The sequence below is a fragment of the Suncus etruscus genome, chromosome 9, assembly GCF_024139225.1.
Source record: "Suncus etruscus isolate mSunEtr1 chromosome 9, mSunEtr1.pri.cur, whole genome shotgun sequence".
NCBI lineage: Eukaryota > Metazoa > Chordata > Mammalia > Eulipotyphla > Soricidae > Suncus > Suncus etruscus.
In genome coordinates this window covers 54,464,438-54,486,715 of record NC_064856.1, presented here as the reverse complement: position 1 = coordinate 54,486,715, position 22,278 = coordinate 54,464,438, and the positions used below count along the sequence as shown (strand labels likewise).

At 35.9% G+C, this 22,278-nt stretch overlaps 1 protein-coding gene across 1 annotated transcript in view; it reads right to left on the bottom strand.

Moving 5' to 3' along the window:
• The window catches only part of LOC126018485 (tripartite motif-containing protein 5-like), a 69,280-nt gene that overhangs the window by 43,515 nt on the left and 3,487 nt on the right, over positions 1 to 22,278 (bottom strand). The window contains exons 4-6 of the mRNA XM_049780619.1: positions 9,608 to 9,630; positions 7,869 to 7,969; positions 7,121 to 7,332 (exon numbers count right to left, since the gene is read on the bottom strand). Coding sequence (XP_049636576.1) covers positions 7,121 to 7,332; positions 7,869 to 7,969; positions 9,608 to 9,630 — 336 coding nt within the window. The remainder of the gene's footprint in view (positions 1 to 7,120; positions 7,333 to 7,868; positions 7,970 to 9,607; positions 9,631 to 22,278) is intronic.

Below are 22,278 nucleotides of genomic sequence, written 5' to 3'. Positions count from 1 at the left end.
TGATGGGAATGTTGTAATGGTGAAGGTGGGTATCTTTTTATGACTGAAACCCAACTTCAATCATGTTTGTAATCAAGGTGCTTAAATAAAGATAATAGTTTTTGAAGAAATAAAAAGAAAAAGAAGTGAGAGGAAACCTATGTTTAATATACATATTAGCAGAATATTTCATCTGATCTGGGAACTACTATAAGGATTGGAAGTCCTACACTATGGATATATTTTATATTGTGCATATAAATTCAGATATTTATTTCTTTATAACTAGATATCTTATCTAGAATTGAAGGACTGGGCATCTCAAGATGTGCAAAGATAAGTATCCCTGGAGAATACTTTGTTAATAATTAAAGAACACAGATGTTTTCAATGGATAATAACCTTGTAGAATAGGGAAATGGAATACAGGATGGCGAGGATCTAAATGAAAATTTAGGTCAACTTTACAAAGCGCTATGGGAAATTAGATATAAATCTAAGTATATATACAAGTATATATACACACAAAATTTTCTCCTCAGAATCTTGTCATGTCAAGCCCATTGGGTCTTCAGAACAACCATCTTCATTCACTAAGTGTGATGCAGTTCTGTGTTGCTTTCACTTTGTGACATTTGCAGACGGTGGTACTTTTTATAAGTTGTTGTGGACTCCTTAAATAGAAAGTATGTAAAACTACAGAGTAAAGCATCCGTGCTCTTATATGTGTGCATTCAGTTCAAAATAGCTTCTTTGAGTCCAAAAACCTCTAGCTATCTCTAGACCCATCCATTGCTGCTGTTGCCAGTAATTTCTGTCTCATGGCTATGCTCTTCACAATCTTAATTTTTAATGAATGACTGAAACAAAAACTTTAAAATATGGACAAAGCTCAGGGCTGGAATGACAGCACAGCGGTAGCGTGTTTGCCTTGCATGCAGCTGACCCAGGACACACCTCAGTTCAATCCTCAGTGTCCCAAATGGTCCCCAAGCCAGGAGTGATTTCTGAGCATATAGTCAGGAGTAATGTCACTGGGGTTACCCCCCAAAAAACTTAACAAAGCCCAAATTAAAATTAAGTTTAAAAAAATGAAATTTTAAAGATATGTGAAAAGAGCAATAGTTATAAACAGTTGATAAAAATAATTAAAAATTAAAAATTATACAATAATATAAATCATTCTCTTTTCTGTTGTTTTCATTGGGTGGGGATGGTGAAAGTTGATCCACAGCCAACAGTACTCAGGGGCTTTTTCCATATAAGTACTCAATAATAACTACTGGAGGTGTTCTGTAGGCCATATTTAATGCCAGGTCTCAAAGTGGTGACTTGCCACATCAGCAAGTCAAGTGTTTTACCTCTTATATTATCTCTCAGGCCCTCATGTGTACCTGAAAAAACAAAAGTTCATTTGTTGAATAAAAACTAACATGCATTTTGTTCTGGGCCACATTCTGCTGGGCTCAGGGATTATTCCGGACTCTGCATTAAAGAATTAAATAGGTTGGCCTCAAGCACTCTACCCACTGCATCATTTCTCCAGCCCCAACCTAATATGTATTTATTTTGTTCACAATGAGAAAGTAAAAGCTGAATCAAAACTGGATTGTTGTTAAAATAATATAGTAACATATTAAAAACAGTTCCTTAATTTTAACAAGAGTACAGAAAATAAATTTTATTTTTTCATAGAGAAAACAGAATTTCTCACAATTTAGTTGAATTAGAGTGTAATTCTTTAATACATAGAAACATAGAAACAAATCATGCACACGTGAATATTTATCCAGAGAAAATTAAAGTAGGCTTAATAGCATCATGATTCTAAAAATGAAACTTTGATTAAAAGTAAAACCAGAACCTCTGAAGGCAATAAGTAGTTTTGTGAGACACTAATAAGGTGATATATTCCAGTAAATATAGGAACTTTTTATTATTCATTTAAAATGCAAATGCTTCACAAAAAAACATTTATTTTGTCATAAATACAAACAAGTTTGGCAGTTTTTCTAACAGGATTATTTTAGGCAAATAAACAATATGTTATTCAATATTACACCATTAGTATATGAAGACAAAATATTTGAGTTCAGACACAATAGACATATAATACTTTGCTCTAGTACATAATATTTATCATATGGTTTTCCACACTAATAAATGAGGACCTTCCTGGGTTTCTAACATACCATTAGGGGCTCTCACTCATTAGTGAATGACTTAACTCCCATACCGAAATAGTAAACAAATGTGTTAAAAGTGGTCTTTTTTGGGGGGTAGAAGGTCGGTCTTGATGCCTAATGGATAAAGAACTGAGGGTGAAGAGTTATAATGTGGTGGGGATATCGGGGGTGGAATTGAGGGATGAAGGGATAGTCGGATTTCTGGAGGGAGAGGGAATAGTATATGGGAGGGGTTTTATAGGGTATAGGTATGTGTTGTTTGTGGTTTAGGTTTCATCCTTAAGGAGGATTCCTATCTCTGTGTGCTCCTGCCCACATATAAACATGTAGAAATTAGCTTAGGTGTATATTAATGTAGAGAGGTGAGGAGGGCAAGAGGTTCGTTGAGTACAGAAAGATAGGTAAGTATAGTACTTGAAAGGAAAGGAAACTAATAGATCAACTTTTGGATATGTATAGGTGACGTGTCTTGAGTACTGACTATTGTGTTAGTGAGGTCTATTTTATAGGTGTTTCCTCTCTGCAGTATTGTCCACAGCACCCTATATGTCAGCTTTCCTTTCCTATAGAGGAGGTAACCATGTGATTTTTATTTGACATAGATTGAATTGATGATAGTGAGGAGGAGAAGGTGGAAGAAGAGGGAGACAAGAAGAGAGAATAGGAAAAATAAGACAAAACAAAACAAACCAACAATCAAACAACAACAACAACAAAATATGAAGTAATGAGAAGTAGGGTATAAGAGCAAGTGCATATTAATTTGGTTGAACGTGTTCGATGCTTAGGCCCTGTGGTAAAAATCTGTAGGTCATGGTTGTTGCTTTGGTGATCAGGCTGGTCATGTGCTTCAGGTCCTAAAAGAAGGAATACTCTAGAAATAAAGGGTATGTTAAAGAGTTTTATCTGGCCATTTTCATGATTCAAGCAGAGTGTGGTGCCTCTTGTGACTGAGCACCGAGGTACCATCATAGGATGTTCACCCTTTCTATCCAGGAACCCCTTTAGACAGAAAAACTGAGAGGTTATTTTAAATGTGGTAAGGTTAAGGCATTCAAATATATGTTATGAAGTGTTTCCTTTGGACTCAGTAATTTCCCATCATATTCTTTACCTGTAATCTTGTATAAGATCCCTAGTAAATTATTATGGGCCATTTTAGTAAAATGATAATTACATACCTGTTCTCTCTACACTGCTGTTTCTGCTGTTGCTGGTTTCTTTATGATTTAAAGTGTAGCCGGGCTTTGTGTTGTTTCTCTTCCCTTTGTTTTGGGCTCTACTCCCCAGTATATGGTGATTATTACAGTGTTTGAGCTTTCTATCCTGTTACACCCTGTAATTTAATCGTGGGTTATTGGTTGTATACCTGGTGTATATTCTAGGTACTTCAATAGTGCTATCATTCTGTGTTTATCTTTCATCTTCTGGCTTGCTTCGTTTAACATAATATGTTCTAGGTTATCCACGTTGCTGCAAAGTCTGTGATTGTATAATCTCTGACTGCCATGTAGTATTCCATTGTGTATAGATACCACATCTTAATGATCCACTTATTTGTTGTTGGACATCAAGGTTGGTTCCAAGACTTGGCTATTATACTGAGTGCTGCGATAGTGGGGTGCACACATACTTTGAGATGAATGTCCTTCCAACTTGGGGGTAGATACTTAGGAGAGCAATTGCTGAGTCAAATGGCAGCTCAATTCTGAGTTCCTTGAGCACTCTCCAGACTGTTCTCTATAGGTGTTGGAGTAGGGGGCATTCCCACTAGCAGTGTATGAGAGTGCGTTTCATACTGCATCCCCACCAACACAGATTGTTCCCATTATTTTTGATGTGAGCCATTCTCACTGGTGTAAGGTGGTACCTCATTGTTGTCTTGATTTGATTTTCCCTAATGATAAGTGAAGGTGAGTATGTTTTCATGTGTTTGTTGGCCATCTTTTGGTCTTCCTTGGAGAAGTGTCTATTCATTTCATCTCCCCATTTTTCTATGGCTTTATTTGGTTTTGGGGGATTCAGCTTTCTAAATGCTTTGTATAGTCTTGTTATCAGCCCTATATCTGATGTGTTGAGTGCAAAAATTTTTTCCCATTCATTTAGTTGTCTTCTTGTTTTAAGTTGGGTTTTCTTCGCCATGCAGAAGCTTCTTAGTTTGATGTAATCTCATTTGTTTATGTTTGATGCTAAAATCCTTGCCATTGGTGTTCCATCCTCGAAGACTTTTTTAATATATAGGTCTTCGAGTGTTCTGCCTATTTTTTCTCAATAAACTTTATAGATTCTGATCCAATTTCAAGGTCTTTAATTCATTTTGAGTTGACTTTTGTATGAGGAGTGAGGTATGAATCAATTTTCAGTTTCTTGCAGACTGTTTTCCAGTTGTACCACACCATTTGTTAAAGAGACTTTCTTTGTTCCATTTTGAGTTCTTGGCTCTATTGTCAAATATTAGTTGACGGTATATCTGCGAATTTATGTCTGGAAATTCTGTTTAACCCACTGGTCTGAGGCTCTGTTTTTGTTCCAGTACCATGCTGTTTTGATCACTATGGCTTTATAGTATAACTTCAGGTTATGTAAAGAGATGCCACCCAGCTTCTTGTTTTTCAGTATCTGTTTGGCTATCCTGGGTCTTTTGTGGTTCCAGATTACTTTTATGATTGATTGTTCTAAGTCTTGAAAGAATGATGCCTGGATTTGGATGGGGATTTTATTGAATCTATGCAGAAGTTTGGGTAGGACAGTCATTTTGATTATGTTGATTCTTCCTACCCATGAACATGGGATGTTCTTCCATTTCCTTAGATCCTCTTCAATTTCTTTATGAAGTGTTTTTAAATTCCCCTGGTATATGTCCTTCACTTCCCTTGTAAGGTTAATTCTTTGGTACTTAATATTTTTGATACTATTTTAAATGGAATTGTATTCTTAGTCTCTCTCTCTCCTCTACTTCGTTATTTGTAGAGAGAAATGCTACTGTCTTTTGTGTATTGACTTTGTAGCCAGCCACTTTCCTGTAATGGTTAATTGTTTCTAGGAGTTTTACTGTGGACTCTATAGGGTTTCTGATGTATATCATCATATTGTCTGCAAAAAGAGATAGTTTGAGTTCCTCTTTCCCAATTTGGATTCCTTTGATTCCCTTCTCTTTTCAGATTGCTATTGCTAGGACTTCTAAGATTATATTGAATAAGAATGGAGAGAGTGGACAGCCTTGCCTGGTTCCTGACCTTAGTGAAAATGCTTTTAGTTTTTCACCATTAAGGATAATGTTGGCTGTGGGCTTTTCATAGATTGCTATAACTATCTTGAGGAAGGTTCTTCTAACCCTATTTTGCTGAGTGTCTTCAACATGAAAGGATGTTGGATTTTGTCAAATGCCTTCTCTGCATCGACTGATATGATCATGTGGTTTTTGTCTTTCTTGTTGTTGATGTGATGTATGATGTTGATTGATTTGCAAATAGGGAGAAAAAGAAAAGGAAAATAAAAGCATAAAACAATCATTTTCCACATATTTATTGATTGATCAATTTTTTGACGTATTTTTTTGGTGTAGAGATTGAAGTTGATGTCACCTATATTATTTTATTTTACTTTATTTTATCTTATCTTTCTCTTTCTTTTTGCACTCAGCATGATTTGATTTCAGAACCGAGAATATTGTGTGGTGCTTGATTAGTGCTGTAGTGCTCACTGTATATTTAATGTGATATTTCTTTCTGTATTGTTGTGGTGTTTCAATTACCTTTTTCACATCCTCTCTCAAACTAAGCTAAAAGCCTCTAGAAGAACTTCGTCCATTTTCAGTGTATTTGATTTCCTTTTTTTATTTGTTCTTATTTTGTACCCCAATCTATTGCTTTTCTTTCCTTCAAACAAAGCTACATAACTCAATTTATCTAGCTCCGCCTCTTAAATAGAGGGGGATAAAAGAGAGGGTACCAGGACCAAACAGATATATGATCACTAATAGTAAGCTAGAAAAAGAGGGGACCATCTACTTTAGCACCACAGGGGATGGGTTGGGGTGGGGTATATGGGTTGCAAAAAGAGAACTGGGATGAGAGGAGGACAAATTTGGTGATGGGTATTCCCCTGATTCAATGTTAATATGTACCTAAAATACTACTGTGAAAGATATGTAAGCCATTATGATCAAAATTAAAATAAAAAAAAAAAGATATATGCCCTCAAATCTCAAAAAAAAGTAGTCTTTTTTTTAATAAGGCCTCACCATTTTGAGCAGTGAAAATGGTAAGCTAGGTAAGATTTTTCTTAAAGCAACACAGTATATCTATAACACATGGAAGAAAAATTATTAATCAGTGACATATGTGCAAATCAAAAGATATGAAAAGACAGAACAGAAAGGATTACACATGCATAGGTAAGTTCAGTGAATTAGAAACATCCAAAGCCTTCAATGTTATATGGAAAATGTGAGAGTTTATGGTAGTTCAAGAGTTTGGTGAACACAACGTCATTTGGCCAAGACAGTTCTTAAGATTAAAATATGGAACTATTTCATGAGTAAAGCAACATGAAGAGAACTGATAGATGAGAAACCCATGGTGTGTGACATTGTAAAATGAGACTGTGCGTGCCTCATAGTCAACAAAAACCCCAATACGACGGGGAGGAACAGTCATGGAAAGAGTCAAGACCCCAGGATTAGAGGTGTAAGAATCCACAAAAACATTATACATAGAATGATTCTGTAGCCCTATAACCCAGTAGCCACAGTTAGGCGCATATGTAGAGCAAACATGTTGTGCCACATAAGGCTCAGAGAATTGTGATTGGGAATAAAAACTTGAACGAACGTTGAAACCCAAATCTAGATTACCTGTAATATTTATCTGGGGTTGAAAGTATCTTAAAGATGAACTTGAATCAAACTGTTTCTGGAATTGAAAGGGTGTTATTTGTGGAGTGATTTGATGTACCCCCACCACCCATTCCTGTTTTTTTGACACATCCACCTCCCAGTAATACTTCCCTGATTTGAAAGCTTGAGAGCCCAGGACATAATTATTGCAACTATTACATGAAATTTTCTGATGGGAAGTATTCTGATAGGACACAAGTTTCACTTCTCTTCCATTTGAAGAAATGGCAATAGCTGGGTTATTTCCAGGATCTTTCAGGTCCATTTGAACTGTAGAAAAATTATAAGATTGGGTGATGGAGATGCTCATATTAAAGACTCTAAGAAGATTCTTGAAAATTACTGAAGTGGAACTAGGAGAAATTTTACTTTGTTCTTGAGGAAAATAACAATGAAAAAACAATATATATGCATATGTAAATGGTAAATATGAGTCTGAAAACATGAGATCTACCAGAAAATAAAAAATTATAAAGTATTGTGAGGATAAATTTGGTGATAATGTAATCTTTCCTTACCCCAGTAGCGCTGCACATCTTTCAGTTCTAAATTGGAAACATAAATAATATTTAAATTAAGAAAATGATTTAAATTAAGAAAAGGATTCAATACTGAACTTTATTCTCTTTTCATAGTTTGTGAGTAGTGATATAGTAAATTGACTGAAAATTGACTAACACCTGGCCATATCTCAGTTATGGCCTCCATCTTTCTCTTGCGTCATCTGTTCTCAATAAAAATTGAATCCTCATACCATTTAGTTCACATCATTACAAACCTCAGTCACCCACTCTGCTTCTCCTTACCATTAAGTTCTTGCAGTATGCTTCCCAGATTAGGTGCTTGGAAAACCTTGCGTTTTTCCAGGGGGAAAGATTTCGGCTCTATCAAAGTCAAGGTCTCACTCCTAAGGGTGAAAAAAAAAAAAAAAACAATGCCAGACCTGTGCCATATAATCCCATTATAACCACCGACTTTTGCTTTTCATTCCAGTGATATACTTGAAATTTTCTCTGGAAGAATCTGAGATAAAACAAACTCCTGACCTTGAAGTGGAAGAAATGAGATCACATATATAATTTTTCTAGTTCTCCTATGTATGAATGTGAAGACATTTCAAAAGCAGTGTTCAGTACTTACTCCCTTTCAGAAAAAAATTAATGTATTTATTTTTTTCTATTTTCTAGAATTTATATGAAATAATGTACCTAATAAATCAAGACAAAAAATTTATAAAAATATCTCTATGTGATGTGGCATTCAAAAGTGATGACAGAAATTGAGGTTATGAAACTTGGCTTCTGGTTTGCAACACAAGAAGTTGGGGCTGAGTGATAGCACACTGTTTAGGATATTTGCCTTGAACAGAGCTGAATCAGGTTCTGTAGCTAGCATCCCATATGGTCCCCTGAGCCAGCCAAAAGTAAGTTTGAACACAAAGCCAGGAGTAACACCTAAGTGCTGCAGGGTGCGGCCCAGACAGTAAAAAAAAATAGGAAGTATAGGAGGGATACAGATTGGGAAGAATCAAAATCTTCAAAAATGGCTCCCTAGTAGGAAGATACTCAGAATAGCAACTTAGAATTTAGCTTCTCTGAAAATAACTATACATACCTAACGCATAATATTATTATAAACTCTTACTGCTTTGTGGCCTGAAAAAATACTGATTATACCATATAAGTGAAATTGTGTAGTGCGCCTTTCCTTTGCATTTACATCAAGTTTGTGATTGTAATGGATAACATCTTAATAGCAGAAATAACATATACTGGTAAAGAGAACCTTACAGGAAAACATACTCTCTTCCATTTACAGGGAAGAAATTAAAATATAAAAGGGTGGATCAAGAAGATAGTGGGAGTTGGGAGAAACAGAGCATTAGTACAGCAAGAAAGGCATTTGCCTTGTATGGAGGCAACCTGAGATCAATTCCAGCATTCCATATTATCCAAAATCCACCAGGAGTGATCCTTGAGCACAGAGTCAGGATTAAGCATGAACTCTGCCTCATGAACACAACCATCTCTCTACCCAACCACACACAAAAAGTGTGAAAGAAAGTATCAGATATAGAGTGCTTGCCTTCTTGCTGCCACCCAAGTTCAATCCATAGTGAGTGCTCTATTTGGTACTGAGGACTATCAAAAGCAAGTCTGAAAACAGAGTCAAAAGTCCCATAGCAATACTCAGTGTGGCTCCCAATGAAATAAATTAAATTAAATATAAGGGAGTTGTCTCTGATTCTGGATATCTAGCATAAAATCCAAATATGTTCCTATTCTAAGTAAGGTATCCTTGAAATTAGATAGATATGACAAAGTAAATACTAATTGAACCATCAGAGATGCTTTGAGGTCATATCTCTCTAAAAGAGACATGCACTCAAACTCTGTAATAACCTACCATCCAAATTCCTTTCTATACAATCTATACCACTTATAATAGTTACAAACATCCAAGTCAGGATTTGGTATAAAACGACACAAATTATATTTTATTCTAATTCATCACCAAAGGACGATTTCAAGTCTCCCATACATACCTTTTTATGATGCCATTCACATTCTAGGGAGAAAAGAGAAAAGATGAGTCTAAAAATAATAAGCTTACCCCACTTACAAGGATATTCTCACTATTGCTTTATAAGGAAGAATAGATGCAGTAACTTTATTTTTTGTTCATAAAGGACATAAATTCTAAAAAACTTATTTTTAAAAAAAATGGGGGGCGGAGCAATAGCACAGTGGTAGGGCATTTGTTTGCCTTGCACGTGACTGACCTAGGATGAACCTCAGTTCGATCCACAGCATCTCATATGGTCAGGGGTGATTTCTGAGTACATACCCAGGAGTAACCCCTGAGTGTCACCGAGTATGTCCCCAAAGAATTATTAAAAATTATAATAAAAATCTGAGGCTGCATGGCATTAACTTTTGTTAGGGTACGAGTCTATATTAAATGAATTTTTCTCAAAAAACTAAAAATTGGGCTTCCATATGATCGACTCCTAGGAATATAATCTAGGAACCCAAAAATACCATGTAGAAAAGCCCTCTGCATTTCTATGTTTTTCACAGGACTATTTACTATAGCCAGAATTTGGAAACAACTCAGGTGCCTGAGGAAAAAATATTGGCTAAAGAAACTGTGGTATATTCAGACAATGAAAAACTGAAGCCATTAGAAAAAAACTACAGTCATGAAATTTGCTTGTACATGAATGTACTTGGAGATTATTATGCTATGTGAAATGATTCAGAGGGAAAGGGATAGACAAAATCATCTCACTCATTTGTGAGAAATAAGAGCAATAAAAGATAGTGTGGCAATAATATCCAGAAACAAGAAAGACTAGGGCCAAGAGAAACAGTCAATAGTAGGAAGCTAGCCACAAGAGCAGTGAGTGCAGTTAGCATAGAGAAGAGTTCACTATTACAATGATAATTGAAGCTGATCATTCTGGATAAGAACTAGGTGCTGAAAGGGATAAAGTGACATTCACAGTACCCCTTCATTAACAAGTGAAAATCACAGTGTCAAAAAGTAAAAAAGAAGGGACTAGAGCTATGGCACAAGTGGTAGGGCATTTGTCTTACATGCACTAACCTAGGATGGACCATGGTAAGATCCCCTGGTGCCCCATATGGTTCCCCAAGCCAGGAGTGATGTCTGTGCGCATAGTCAGGAGTAACCCCTGACCATCACTGGGTGTGGCCCCAAAAGAAAAAAAAGTAAAAAGGGAAAGAGAAAGAGAAAGAAAGAAGAGAGAAAAAATCCTGCCCCATTTGTTTATGTTTGACGCTAAAGCTCTTGCCATTGGTGCTCCACCTTCGAAGACCTTTTTGATATATAGGTCTTCGAGTGTTCTGCCTATTTTATTCTCGATAAACTTTATAGATTTGGGTCTGATTTCATGGTCTTTGATCCATTTTGAGTTGACTTTTTTATAAGGAGTGAGGTATTGGGTCAATTTTCACTTTCGTACATGTCGTTTTCCAGTTGTACCAGCACCATTTGTTGAATAGGCTTTCTTTGTTCAATTTTAAGTTCTTGCCTCTTTTATCAAATATTAGTTGGCTGTATATCTTGGGGTTTATGTCTGGGAATTCTGTTCTGACCCACAGGTCAGAGGTCCTGTCTCTGTTCCAGTACCATGCTGTTTTGATCACTATGGCTTTATAGTATAGTTTCAAGTTAGGTAAGGAGATGCCACCCAGCTTCTTGTTTTTCAGTATTTGTTTGGCTATCCTGGGTCTTTTGTGGTTCCAGATGAATTTTGTGATTGATTGTTCTAATTCTTTAAAGAATGATGTCTGAATTTGGATTGGATTGCATTAAATCTATATAGTAGTTTGGGTAGGATAGTCATTTTGACTATGTTAAGTCTATCTATCCATGAGCATGGAATTTTCTTCCATTTCTTTAGATCCTCTTCAATTTCTTTCTGAAGTGTTTTGAAGTTTCCCTGGTATAGGTCTTTCACTTCCCTTGTAAGGCTGATTCCTAGGTACCTGATATTTTTTTGATACTATTTTAAATGGAATTGTATTTTTAATCTCTCTCACCTCGACTTCGTTGTTTGTGTATAGAAACGCTACTGTCTTTTGTGTATTGACTTTGTATCCAGTCACTTTGCTGTATTGGTTAATTGTTTCTAGGAGTTTTACTGTGGACTCTTTAGGGTTTTCAATGTATATCATCATACCGTCTGCAAATAGAGATAGTTTGAGTTTCTCTTTTCCAATTTCAATTCCTTTGATTACCTTCTCCTGTCGGATTGCTATTGCTAGGACTTCTAAGATTATATTGAATAAGAGTGGAGAGAGTGGACAGCCTTGTCTAGTTCCTGACCTTAGTGGGAATGCTTCTAGCTTCCCACCATTAAGTATAATGTTGGCTGTGCTTTTCATAGATAGCTGTAACTATCTAGAGAAAGGTTCCTTCTAATCCTATTTTGCTGAGTGTCTTTAACATGAAAGGGTGTTGGATTTTGTCAAATGCTTTCTCTGCATCGATTGATATGATCATGTGGTTTTTGTCTTTCTTATTGTTGATGTGATGTATAATGTTGATTGATTTGCGTATGTTGAACCAACTTTGCATTCCTGGTATAAAACCCACTTGGTCATGATGTATGATCTTATTGATGAAGTGCTGGATTCGGTTTGCTAAGATTTTGTTGAGTATCTTTGCATTGATGTTCATTAGTGAGAATGGTCTGTAGTTTTCTTTCTTGGTGGTGTCTTTGCCATCTTTGGGAATGAGTGTGATATTAGCCTCATAAAAGGAATTGGGGAGGATTCCTGTTTTTTCTAGGTTCGGAAGAGCCTATGGAAAAGTGGTAGTAGGTCTTCTCGAAATGTTTGGTAGAATTCACCTGTAAATCCATCTGGGCCTGGACTTTTGTTCTTAGGGAGTTTCTTAATTACGTCTTCAATTTCCTCTGAGGTGATTCATCTGTTTAGGCTTTCTAGGTCTTCCTTTTCCAGTCTCGGAAGATGGTATTTTTCCAAGAATCTGTCGATTTCTACTGGGTTCTCTAGCCTAGCTGAGTACAGCTGTTTATAATATGATCTCATGGTATGTTGTATTTCTTGGGGTTCTGTTGTAATCTCTCCCCTTTCATTTGTGATCCTACTAATTTGGGTGTTTTCCCTTTTTTTTTTTTGTGAGTTTTGCCAGTGGATTGTCTATCTTGTTTATTTTTTTGAAAAACCAACTCCTGGTCTCATAGATTTTTTGTATAGTTTTCTTAGTTTCTATGTTGTTTATTTCTGCTCTGGTTTTTATTATTTCTTGCCTTCTGGTTGTGGTTGGATTTCTCTGCTGCTGTTCCAATTCCTTGAGGTGATCGTTTAAACTGTTGGTTTTTTCATTTTCCTGTTTCTTGACATAGGCCTGTATTGCTATGAGTTTCCCCCTAATTACTGCTTTTGCTGTGTCCCACAAATTTTGACAAGTTGTCTCATCGTTATCATTTGTCTTAAGGAATCTTTTGATTTTTTCCTTGAGTTGTTCTTTTATTTTTATTTACCTATCCACTTTTTGTTGATTTCTTTGTTTTGGTGTGGTTATTAAAGTTGTTGTCCCCATTTATATTTATATTGGTTTTTTTTTCTTTTCTTTCTTTAGGTGCTCTGCCATGTTTCTTAACTCAAGACTATGGCTTTTTTTTTTTTTTTTGTGATGCCTATCGTTATCACTGGAGTGCTCACTGGATATTTGACACTTCTTTTTGTACTATTGGGGTATTTCACCTTCTTTTTCTCCTTCATCTCTCAAACTGACGATGAGAGCCTCTAAAAGGATTACCCCCATTTTTGGCATATTAGACTATTACCACAGTTTATTACTTTTCTCTTCTTCAAATAAAACCACATAACTTGAACTATGTAGTCCTTCCTCCCAGTTAGAGGAGGAAATAAGGGAGGCACCAAGACCAAGACTACTAAGTAGTAAGCTAGGTACAGAGGGGACCACATATTCTCACAGCCCCGGGGTGAGGGTGGAGGATATGGGTGATAGGATGAACACAGAGGTGTAAGGAGGACAAATCAGTGATGGGAACCCCCCTTATTTTATGTAAATGTGAACCTATAATATTATTGTCAATAATATGTAAACCACTACGATCAAAATAAAAATTATATTAAAAAAATTCTGCCCCAGAAACAAGCAGGATAGGTGAATGGGAGGAATACCGGCCACATTGGTAGCAGAAAAAGTGGTGTACATTCTATGATATAAATTCAATCACAAACAATTTTTTTAAGCACAATGGTTAAATAAATTCATTATATGAAGATAATTTTTGTTTTGTTTTGTTTTTGGGCCACACCCTGTGAAACTCAACGTTACTTCTGGCTATGTACTCAGAAATTGCTCCTGGCTCGGGGAACCATATGAGACAGGGATAGAAACCAGGTCCATCCTGGATTAGCCGTGTGCAAGGCAAAAGCCCTACTACTGTACTATCACTCCGGTCCCTAAATAAAGTCATTATAAAAATAAAAAGGCCATGACCAGAGTTTTTACCCAAGGTGTTCCCTCAGCCATTGGCCTATCCTGGCACCCCAGCTGTAGCTGTCCTTTTTCAGGTTTTTTATATAAGAGGACATTGTAGTCTCTGATATCAACTGGGCCCCTCCATGCTGTCAGTGCCACCAACAAATTCTTCCCCCCAAGATCTTCCCTGATCTATCCCCTAATACCCCTTAACACCTTAACATCCAGCTCCTCTGCCATTCCATTTTAGGTGCATCATCTGAGAGTGGGACTTTTTGGTCCCTGATATAAACTGGGCCTGACAGGATGCTAGTGCCACTGCCAAATTCTTTCTCAAAGTTGTTGCCTCAGCCCACAACTCATGCTGATACACAGTTCATCTGCCGTCCTTTCTCAGATCACTTTATTAAATAATAGTGAATCTGGGGGCAGGAGCAATGGTGTAGCAGTAAGGCATTTGCTTTGCATGCGTCTGACCTAGGACAGGTCGCCGTTTGATCCCCCAGTGTCTTATATGGTCCCAGAAGCCAGGAGAGATTCTTGAGTGCACAGCCAGGAGTAACCCCAGAGCATCACTGGGTATGGCCCCCAAGCCAAAATAAATAAATAAAATAATTGTGATTCTGAAACCCCATCAATCTAACCCACTAAATGCAAAGAAAAATGGGGAAACTCAGAGGACAGCTACAATTTCAATTGGAGATATGCAGAGAAACCCAGGCAAATTTCCAAGCCCACCAAAAACCTGAGGTTTGTAGATGAAGATGTAAAATATGATCAAATAGGTTTCATCCCGGGAACGCAAAGATGGTTTAACATCCGTAAATCTACCACCATAATACACAACATCAACAACAAGAAAAATAGAAATCACACGATCATATCAATAGACACAGAGAAAGCATTTGATAAGGTCCAACACCCATTCTTGATCAAAACTCTCAGCAAGATGGGAATGGAAGAAAACTTTCTCAATATAGTTAAGGCCATCTACCACAAGCCAGTGGCAAATATTGTCCTCAATGGAGAAAAACTAAAAGCCTTCCCTCTAAATTCTGGCACAAGACAAGGCTGTCCTCTCTCACCACTCCTATTCAACATAGCACTAGAAGTACTTGCTATAGCGATTAGGCAAGAAAAAGATATCAAGGAAATCCAGATAGGAAAGGAAGAAGTCAAGCTCTCACTCTTTGTAGATGACATGATACTCTACTTAGAAAACCCTAAAGACTCTACCAAAAAGCTTCTAGAAACAATAGACTCATATAGCAAGGTGGCAGACTACAAAATTAACACACAAAAATCAATGGCCTTTCTATACACCAATAGTAATAAGGAAGAAATGGACATCAAGAAAACAACCCCATTCACAATAGTGCCACACAAACTCAAATATCTTGGAATCAACTTGACTAAAAATGTGAAGGACCTATACAAAGAAAACTATAAAACTCTGCTCCAAGAAATAAGAGAGGACATGTGGAAATGGAAACACATACCCTGCTCATGGATTGGCAGTATTAACATAATCAAAATGGCAATACTCCCGCACATTGTACAGATTTAATGTGATCCCTCTAAAGAAACCCATGACATTCTTTAAAGAAGTGGATCAGGCACTTTTGAAATTCATTTGGAACAATAAATACCCTAGAATAGCTAAAGCAATCATTGGGGGAAAAATATGTGAAGAATTACTTTCCCCAACTTTAAACTTTACTACAAAGTGATAGTTATAAAAGCAGCATGGTATTGAAATAAAGACAGGAACTCAGATCAGTGGAATAGGTTTAAATACTCTGAGAATGTTCCCCAGACATACAATCACCTAATTTTTGATAAAGGAGCAAGAAATCCTAAATGGAGCAAAGAAAGCCTCTTCAATAAGAGGTGTTGGCACAATTGGTTAGCCACTTGCAAAAAAAATTGTACTTAGACCCCCAGTTAACATCATGTACAAAAGTAAAATCCAAATGGATTAAAGACCTAGATATCAGACCAGAAACCATAAGATATATAGAACAACACATAGGCAAAACACTCCAGGACATTAGACGACAGGCATCTTCAAGGAGGAAACTGCACTCTCCAAGCAAGTGAAAGCAGAGATTAACAGATGGGAATATATTAAGCTGAGAAGCTTCTGCACCTCAAAGGCAATAGCACCCAGGATACAAGAACCACCCACTGAGTGGAAGAAACTATTCACTTAATACCCATCAGACAAGGGGCTAATCTCCAAAATATACAAGGCACTGACAGAACTTTACAAGAAAAAAAACATCTAATCCCATCAAAAAATGCAGAGAAGAAATGGACAGACACTTTGACAAAGAGAAATAAAAATGGCCAAAAGACGCATGAAAAAGTGCTTCACATCACTAATCATCAGGGAGATGCAAATCAAAACAACTATGAGGTACCACCTCACACCCCAGAGATTGGCACACATCACAAAGAATGAGAACAAGCAGTGTTGGCGGGGATGTGGAGAGAAAGGAACTCTTATCCACTGCTGGTGGGAATGCCGTCTAGTTCAACCTTTATGGAAAGCAATAGGGAGATTCCTCCAAAAAATGGAAATCGAACTCCCATAGGATTCAGCTATACCACTCCTAGGAATATACCCTAGGAACACAAAAAGACAATACAAAAATCCCTTCCTTACACCTATATTCATATTTACCATAGCAAGATTCTGGAAACAACCAAGATACCCTTCAACAGATGAATGGCTTAAAGAAACTGTGGTACATATACACAATGGAATATTATGCAGCTGTCAGGAGAGATGAAGTCATGAAATTTTCCTATACATGGATGTACATGGAATCTATTATGCTGAGTGAAATAAGTCAGAGAGAAAGAGAAAGATGCAGAATGGTCTCCACTCATCTATGGGTTTTAAGAAAAATGAAAGACATTCTTGCAATAATAATTTTCAGACACAAAATAGAGGAAAGCTGGACATAACAGCTCACCTCATGAAGCTCACCACAAACAGGAATGACTTTAGTTAGAGAAATAACTACATTGTGAACTATCCTAAAAATGAGAATGTATGAGGGAAATAGAAAGCCTGTCTAGAATACAGGCAGGGGTTGGGTATGGAGGATGGAGATTTGGACATTGGTGATGGGACTGTTGCAGTGGTGAGGGGTGTGTTCTTTACATGACTGAAACCCAAACACAATCATGTATATAATCAAGGTGTTTAAATAAAATATATATAAAAAACAAAATTTATTGTATACAGTAATATCAGTAATAAGGGGGAATCTCATAACAATGCAGGCCTATATAAGTAGAGAAGAAAAAGACAAATAAACAACCTAAAGTACACTTTATATATCTGGAAAACCAACAAAAAGGAATCCAAACACAAGCCACACAAACAGAAGAAAAGAAATAACAAAAATCAAAGCAGAAATCAACACTATAGAAACAAGGAAAATAATACAAAGAATTGAAAATGAAAGATCTGGTTTCTTTGAAAGAATAAAAAAGACATATCATTGGCAAAACTAACAAGGAATAAGGAGAAAATTCTCGAATAAATTTGATAAAAAATGAAAATTACTACAGAACTCCCAGAAATCAAGGAACTCATGAAAGCTTAATATTAACAACTGTACTCTGTTAAGCTAGAGACCTAGACTAAATGCACAGATTTCTGGAAACACAGAATTTCCCAAAACTGAATGAGGATGAAATAGAAAGCCTAGACAGGTCAATTTGCAGGAAAGGAAATTGAAACAGTAATTAAGGATTACCCCAGAATAAAAGTCCTAGACCCATATGAGTTTACAGGTGAGTTTTTTCAAACATTCAGAGAAGAATTACTACCACTGAGCCTTAGACTCTTCCAAAATATTAAAGATATTAGAATCCTCCCTAATACCTTCTATTAAGTGAGCAGTATGCTTATTTCCAAAACTGAGAGATACTACCAAGAAAGAAAACTACAGACCAATCTCAGTAATAAACATTGATGCAAAAAATCTTTAATAAAATCTTAGCAAACCAAATCCAACAATACATCAACAAATTATATATCATGGCCAAGTGGGTTTCATCCCAGGAATGCCAGAATGATTCAATATAAGCAAAACAATGAACATCATATACCACATCTGTCAAAGGAAGGATTTAAATCACATGATCATATCAATCTATGCAGAGAAAGCACTTGACAATATCTAACATCCATTTATAATTAAAACCCTCAGTAAAACAGGTGTGGAAGGAAATGTCCTCAGAATAATAACAGCTATCTATAAAAAGCACATAGCCAACATTATTCTTTTATGTTTTTTTTTTAGATTTTGGGGCCCCACCTGACAGCGTTCAGGAGTTACTCCTGGCTCTGCACTCAGAAGTCGCTCCTGGCAGGCTAGGGGGACAATTATGGAATGTCAGGATTCAAACCAGGGTCCATCCTGTGTTGGCCATGTGCAAGGCAAATGCCTTACCACAGTGCTATCACTCTGCCGCCCACCCCCCATTATTCTTAATAGTGAAAAACTGAAAACATTTCCACTAAGGTCAGGCACTAGGCAAAGTTGTTCATTGTCTCCACTTTTATTCAATATAGTACTAGAAGTCCTAGCAATAGCAATCATAGAAGAGAAGGAAATCAACAAATCCAAATCAGAAAAGAGTAAGTCAAAGTATATTTGCAGATGACATGATGATATACATCGAAGATCCTAAAGAGTCCACCAAAAAAAAAAAAAAAAAAAACTCGTAGAAGCAATAAACCAATACATCAAAGTATTGGCTACAAAGTCAATACACAAAAGAGGGCTGCATTCCTTTATACAAATAATGACTCAGAGAAGAGATCAAAGAATCTATCCCATTTAAAATAGTGTTCAAAACTATCAAGTACCTTGGAATTAACCTAACAAGAGAGGTTAAAGACCTATAAGACATAAACTCAAAACACTTAAGAAATTAAAGAAGACCTAAGGAAATGGAAAAACATTCCATGCTCATGGATCGAAAATATCAATGTTATCTCTGTTAATCTACATTATCTATGTAATCAATGTTAAAACTACTATATAGATTTAATGCAATCCCTATTCAAATTTAGACAATAATCTTCAAGTAGTTAGAACAATCAAGTATAAATTTTGTGTAGAATCATAAAAGACCTAGGATAGCAAAATCCATATTGAAAAGCAAGAAACTGAGAGGTATCTCATTACCTAACTTGAAGCTCTACTACAAATCCATAGTGACCAAAACAGCAGAGTAATGGAACACAGATTTTCAGAACAATGATTCAGAATAGAAAATCTAATAGATGGCAAACCCCCAACTATATAATCAATGAATCTTTGATAAAGGAGCCAAGAACTTGAAATAGAATAAAGATAGCCTCTTCAACAAATGGTGTTGGAACAGTTGTATAACTATATGGAAGAAGTTAAAGATATATCCATATATCCCACCTTACACAAAAGTCAATTCAAAGTGGATCAAAGACATTGATATTAGACTTGAATCCAAAGATTTCATTGAAAAAACATAGAACACTCTAAGACTTAAACTCCAAAGAAGTCTTCAATAATATGATGTCAATGTAAGAACTATAGAATTAAATCTGAATAAATAGAATTACATAAAAAATAAAAAGTTTCTATATGGCTAAAGAAACATGGGCTAAAATTAGAAGACAGCTAATGAAAAGGAGAAAATTTTTGTACTTAACACATCAGATAATGATTTGATATCTAAGATATACAAAGTACTCACAAAAGTTAACTCTACAAAACCTAAAAATCCCATCAAAAATGGGGAGTGAAAATGAACACACATTTCTCCGAGGAAGATCAACAGATGGTCAATAGACATATGAAAAAATGCTTATCAGAACATCATTAGGGAAATCCAAATTAATACAATAATGAGATATCTTACACCAGTAAGGATGTCACATATAAAAAATAATGGTAACATTATCTGTTGGTGTAGTTGATATAGTGAGAAAGGAACACTTATCCACTGCTGGTGGAAATGCTGCCTGGTCCAACATCTATGGAAAACATTTGGAGGGTTCTCAATAAGCTCAAAATTAAACTGCAATACGACCCAGCATTCCTACTTTGAGTATCTATACCCAGGAAGGAGAGAAAAATATTCATCCAAAAGGATGTATGCACACTCACTATTCATTGCAGCTCTCAATATTATATAGCTAAGACTTGGAATCAATCTAGATGTTTAACAGACGAATGTATCATGAAGATGTGGTACATATCCACAATGGATTACAACATAGCTGTAAGAAATGAGGCAATCATGCAATTTGCTACAACATGGATGGAACTATAAAATATTATGTTAAATAAGTAAGCTAGAAGAAAAAGGATAAATACAAAATGATAGCACTTATATGTGGTACTTAGAATAACTGCATGAAAAATGCAATTTTCTAAATGGGAGTTGCCTTAAACACCCTTGGCCCATAGTATAGCGAGGAGAAGGAAGTGGAAAAAACACAAATATGAAAGGATGTGGGGCCAGGAGTCAAGCGGTCTTAGGTACATTGGTAGTGTTAAAAAAAGGGACATAACTAAATATTCAAGCCAAAGACAACACCAATGGAATAAAGAGATCCAAATTTAACTATCTAAACTTAAAATGGGCCTGTTACACTGGCAGTCTGTGGGGTAAGGAGTGTGGTACTGGATAATTTAGGGATCATTGGTGGAGGGCAGTGGACACTGGTGGTGGAATTGGCCCTGATTTATTGAATATATGAAACCCAACTATAAAGGACTTTGTAAATCACAATGTTTTCAATAAAATAAAATGAAATTTTAAAAAAGTATAATAATAATAATAAAAGTAGAAATTGTAAAAAAATTGTCCATATTAAGAGACTGGAGGGATAAAAAGATTGCCTTCCAAATCAGTTGACCCATGTTTCATCTCCAACACCATATATAGTCCTCCAGCCCTGTCACCAAATATGGATGGTGCTCGAGATCAGACTCAGGTTAGATGTGTGCAAAGCAAATACCTTCCTCACTGTAATATTTCTCTGGTTCTATTTACTAAGGGTTCTGTATAAATTAAAGAGATAATAAGGAATTTTTAGACTAATTTTATTTCTTCATTTCAAGCAACTGCAAAAATGCCTACAAAGGGAATACTGACAAAATTGGACTCACAAACAGCAAAAAAAATATTAACCTGACACAAGAACAAAAAAATATTATTTTATTTTATCTTTTGGCCCCAAGTGCAGTAGTTTTGCTTTGTTTGGGGGTCACACCCAGCAGGTTCAGGGCTACTCCCAGCTCAGTGTTTTGTTTTGCTTTGTTTATAATATCTTTATTTAAACACCATGATTATAAACATGTTTGTAGTTGGAGTTAAGTTATAAAACAAGAATATCCCCCTTCATAGGTGCAACCTTCCCACCACCATTGCCTCCTATCTCCCACCTCCCCCAACCGCCTGCCTGTATTCGAGACAGGCATACTACTTCTCTCACTCACTACCATTGTCATGATAGTTGTTAGTGTAGAAAAAAGCATATTTAAGTGTTTAAAATAATCCCTATATTACATGAATTCCTTGCATGATAAATTCTGCTAAATAAAAAAATTAAAACTGTCATTGTAAATTATTTTAAGAAATTAGAAAAAGAAAAAGAAAAATAACTCAAAAAGAGCATTTAAATGTGGCAAATACTGGGACCTAATCTATCTGATAGATACTTTACACTAGTTCACAGATAACAGAGATACAAAAACAAACTGGATCTGTGGTCTAATTTTTGTCCTATACCTGATAACTAAATATAAGTGAGTTTTTTTTTCCCCTTTTTACTCAAGCTTTTAACTGTTTCAATAACCTTTGCAGTAGATTCAGGGAAACTGTATAATAGGGACAAAGAATCTTCATGTCATTTCAGAACCATCGCAGAGCACAACAATATAGAAGGGAAAAAAAAGAGATTTCTTTTTTTCTTTCTTCCTTTCTTTCTTTCTTCCTTTCTTCTTTATTTCTTCTTTCTTTCTTTCTTTCTTTCTTTCTTTCTTTCTTTCTTTCTTTCTTTCTTTCTTTCTTTCTTCTTTCTTTCTTTCTTTCTTTCTTTCTTTCTTTCTTTCTTTCTTTCTTTCTTTCTTTCTTTATTTCTCTTTCTTCTTCTTTCTTCTCTCTCTCTTTTCTTTCTTTCTTTCTTTCTTT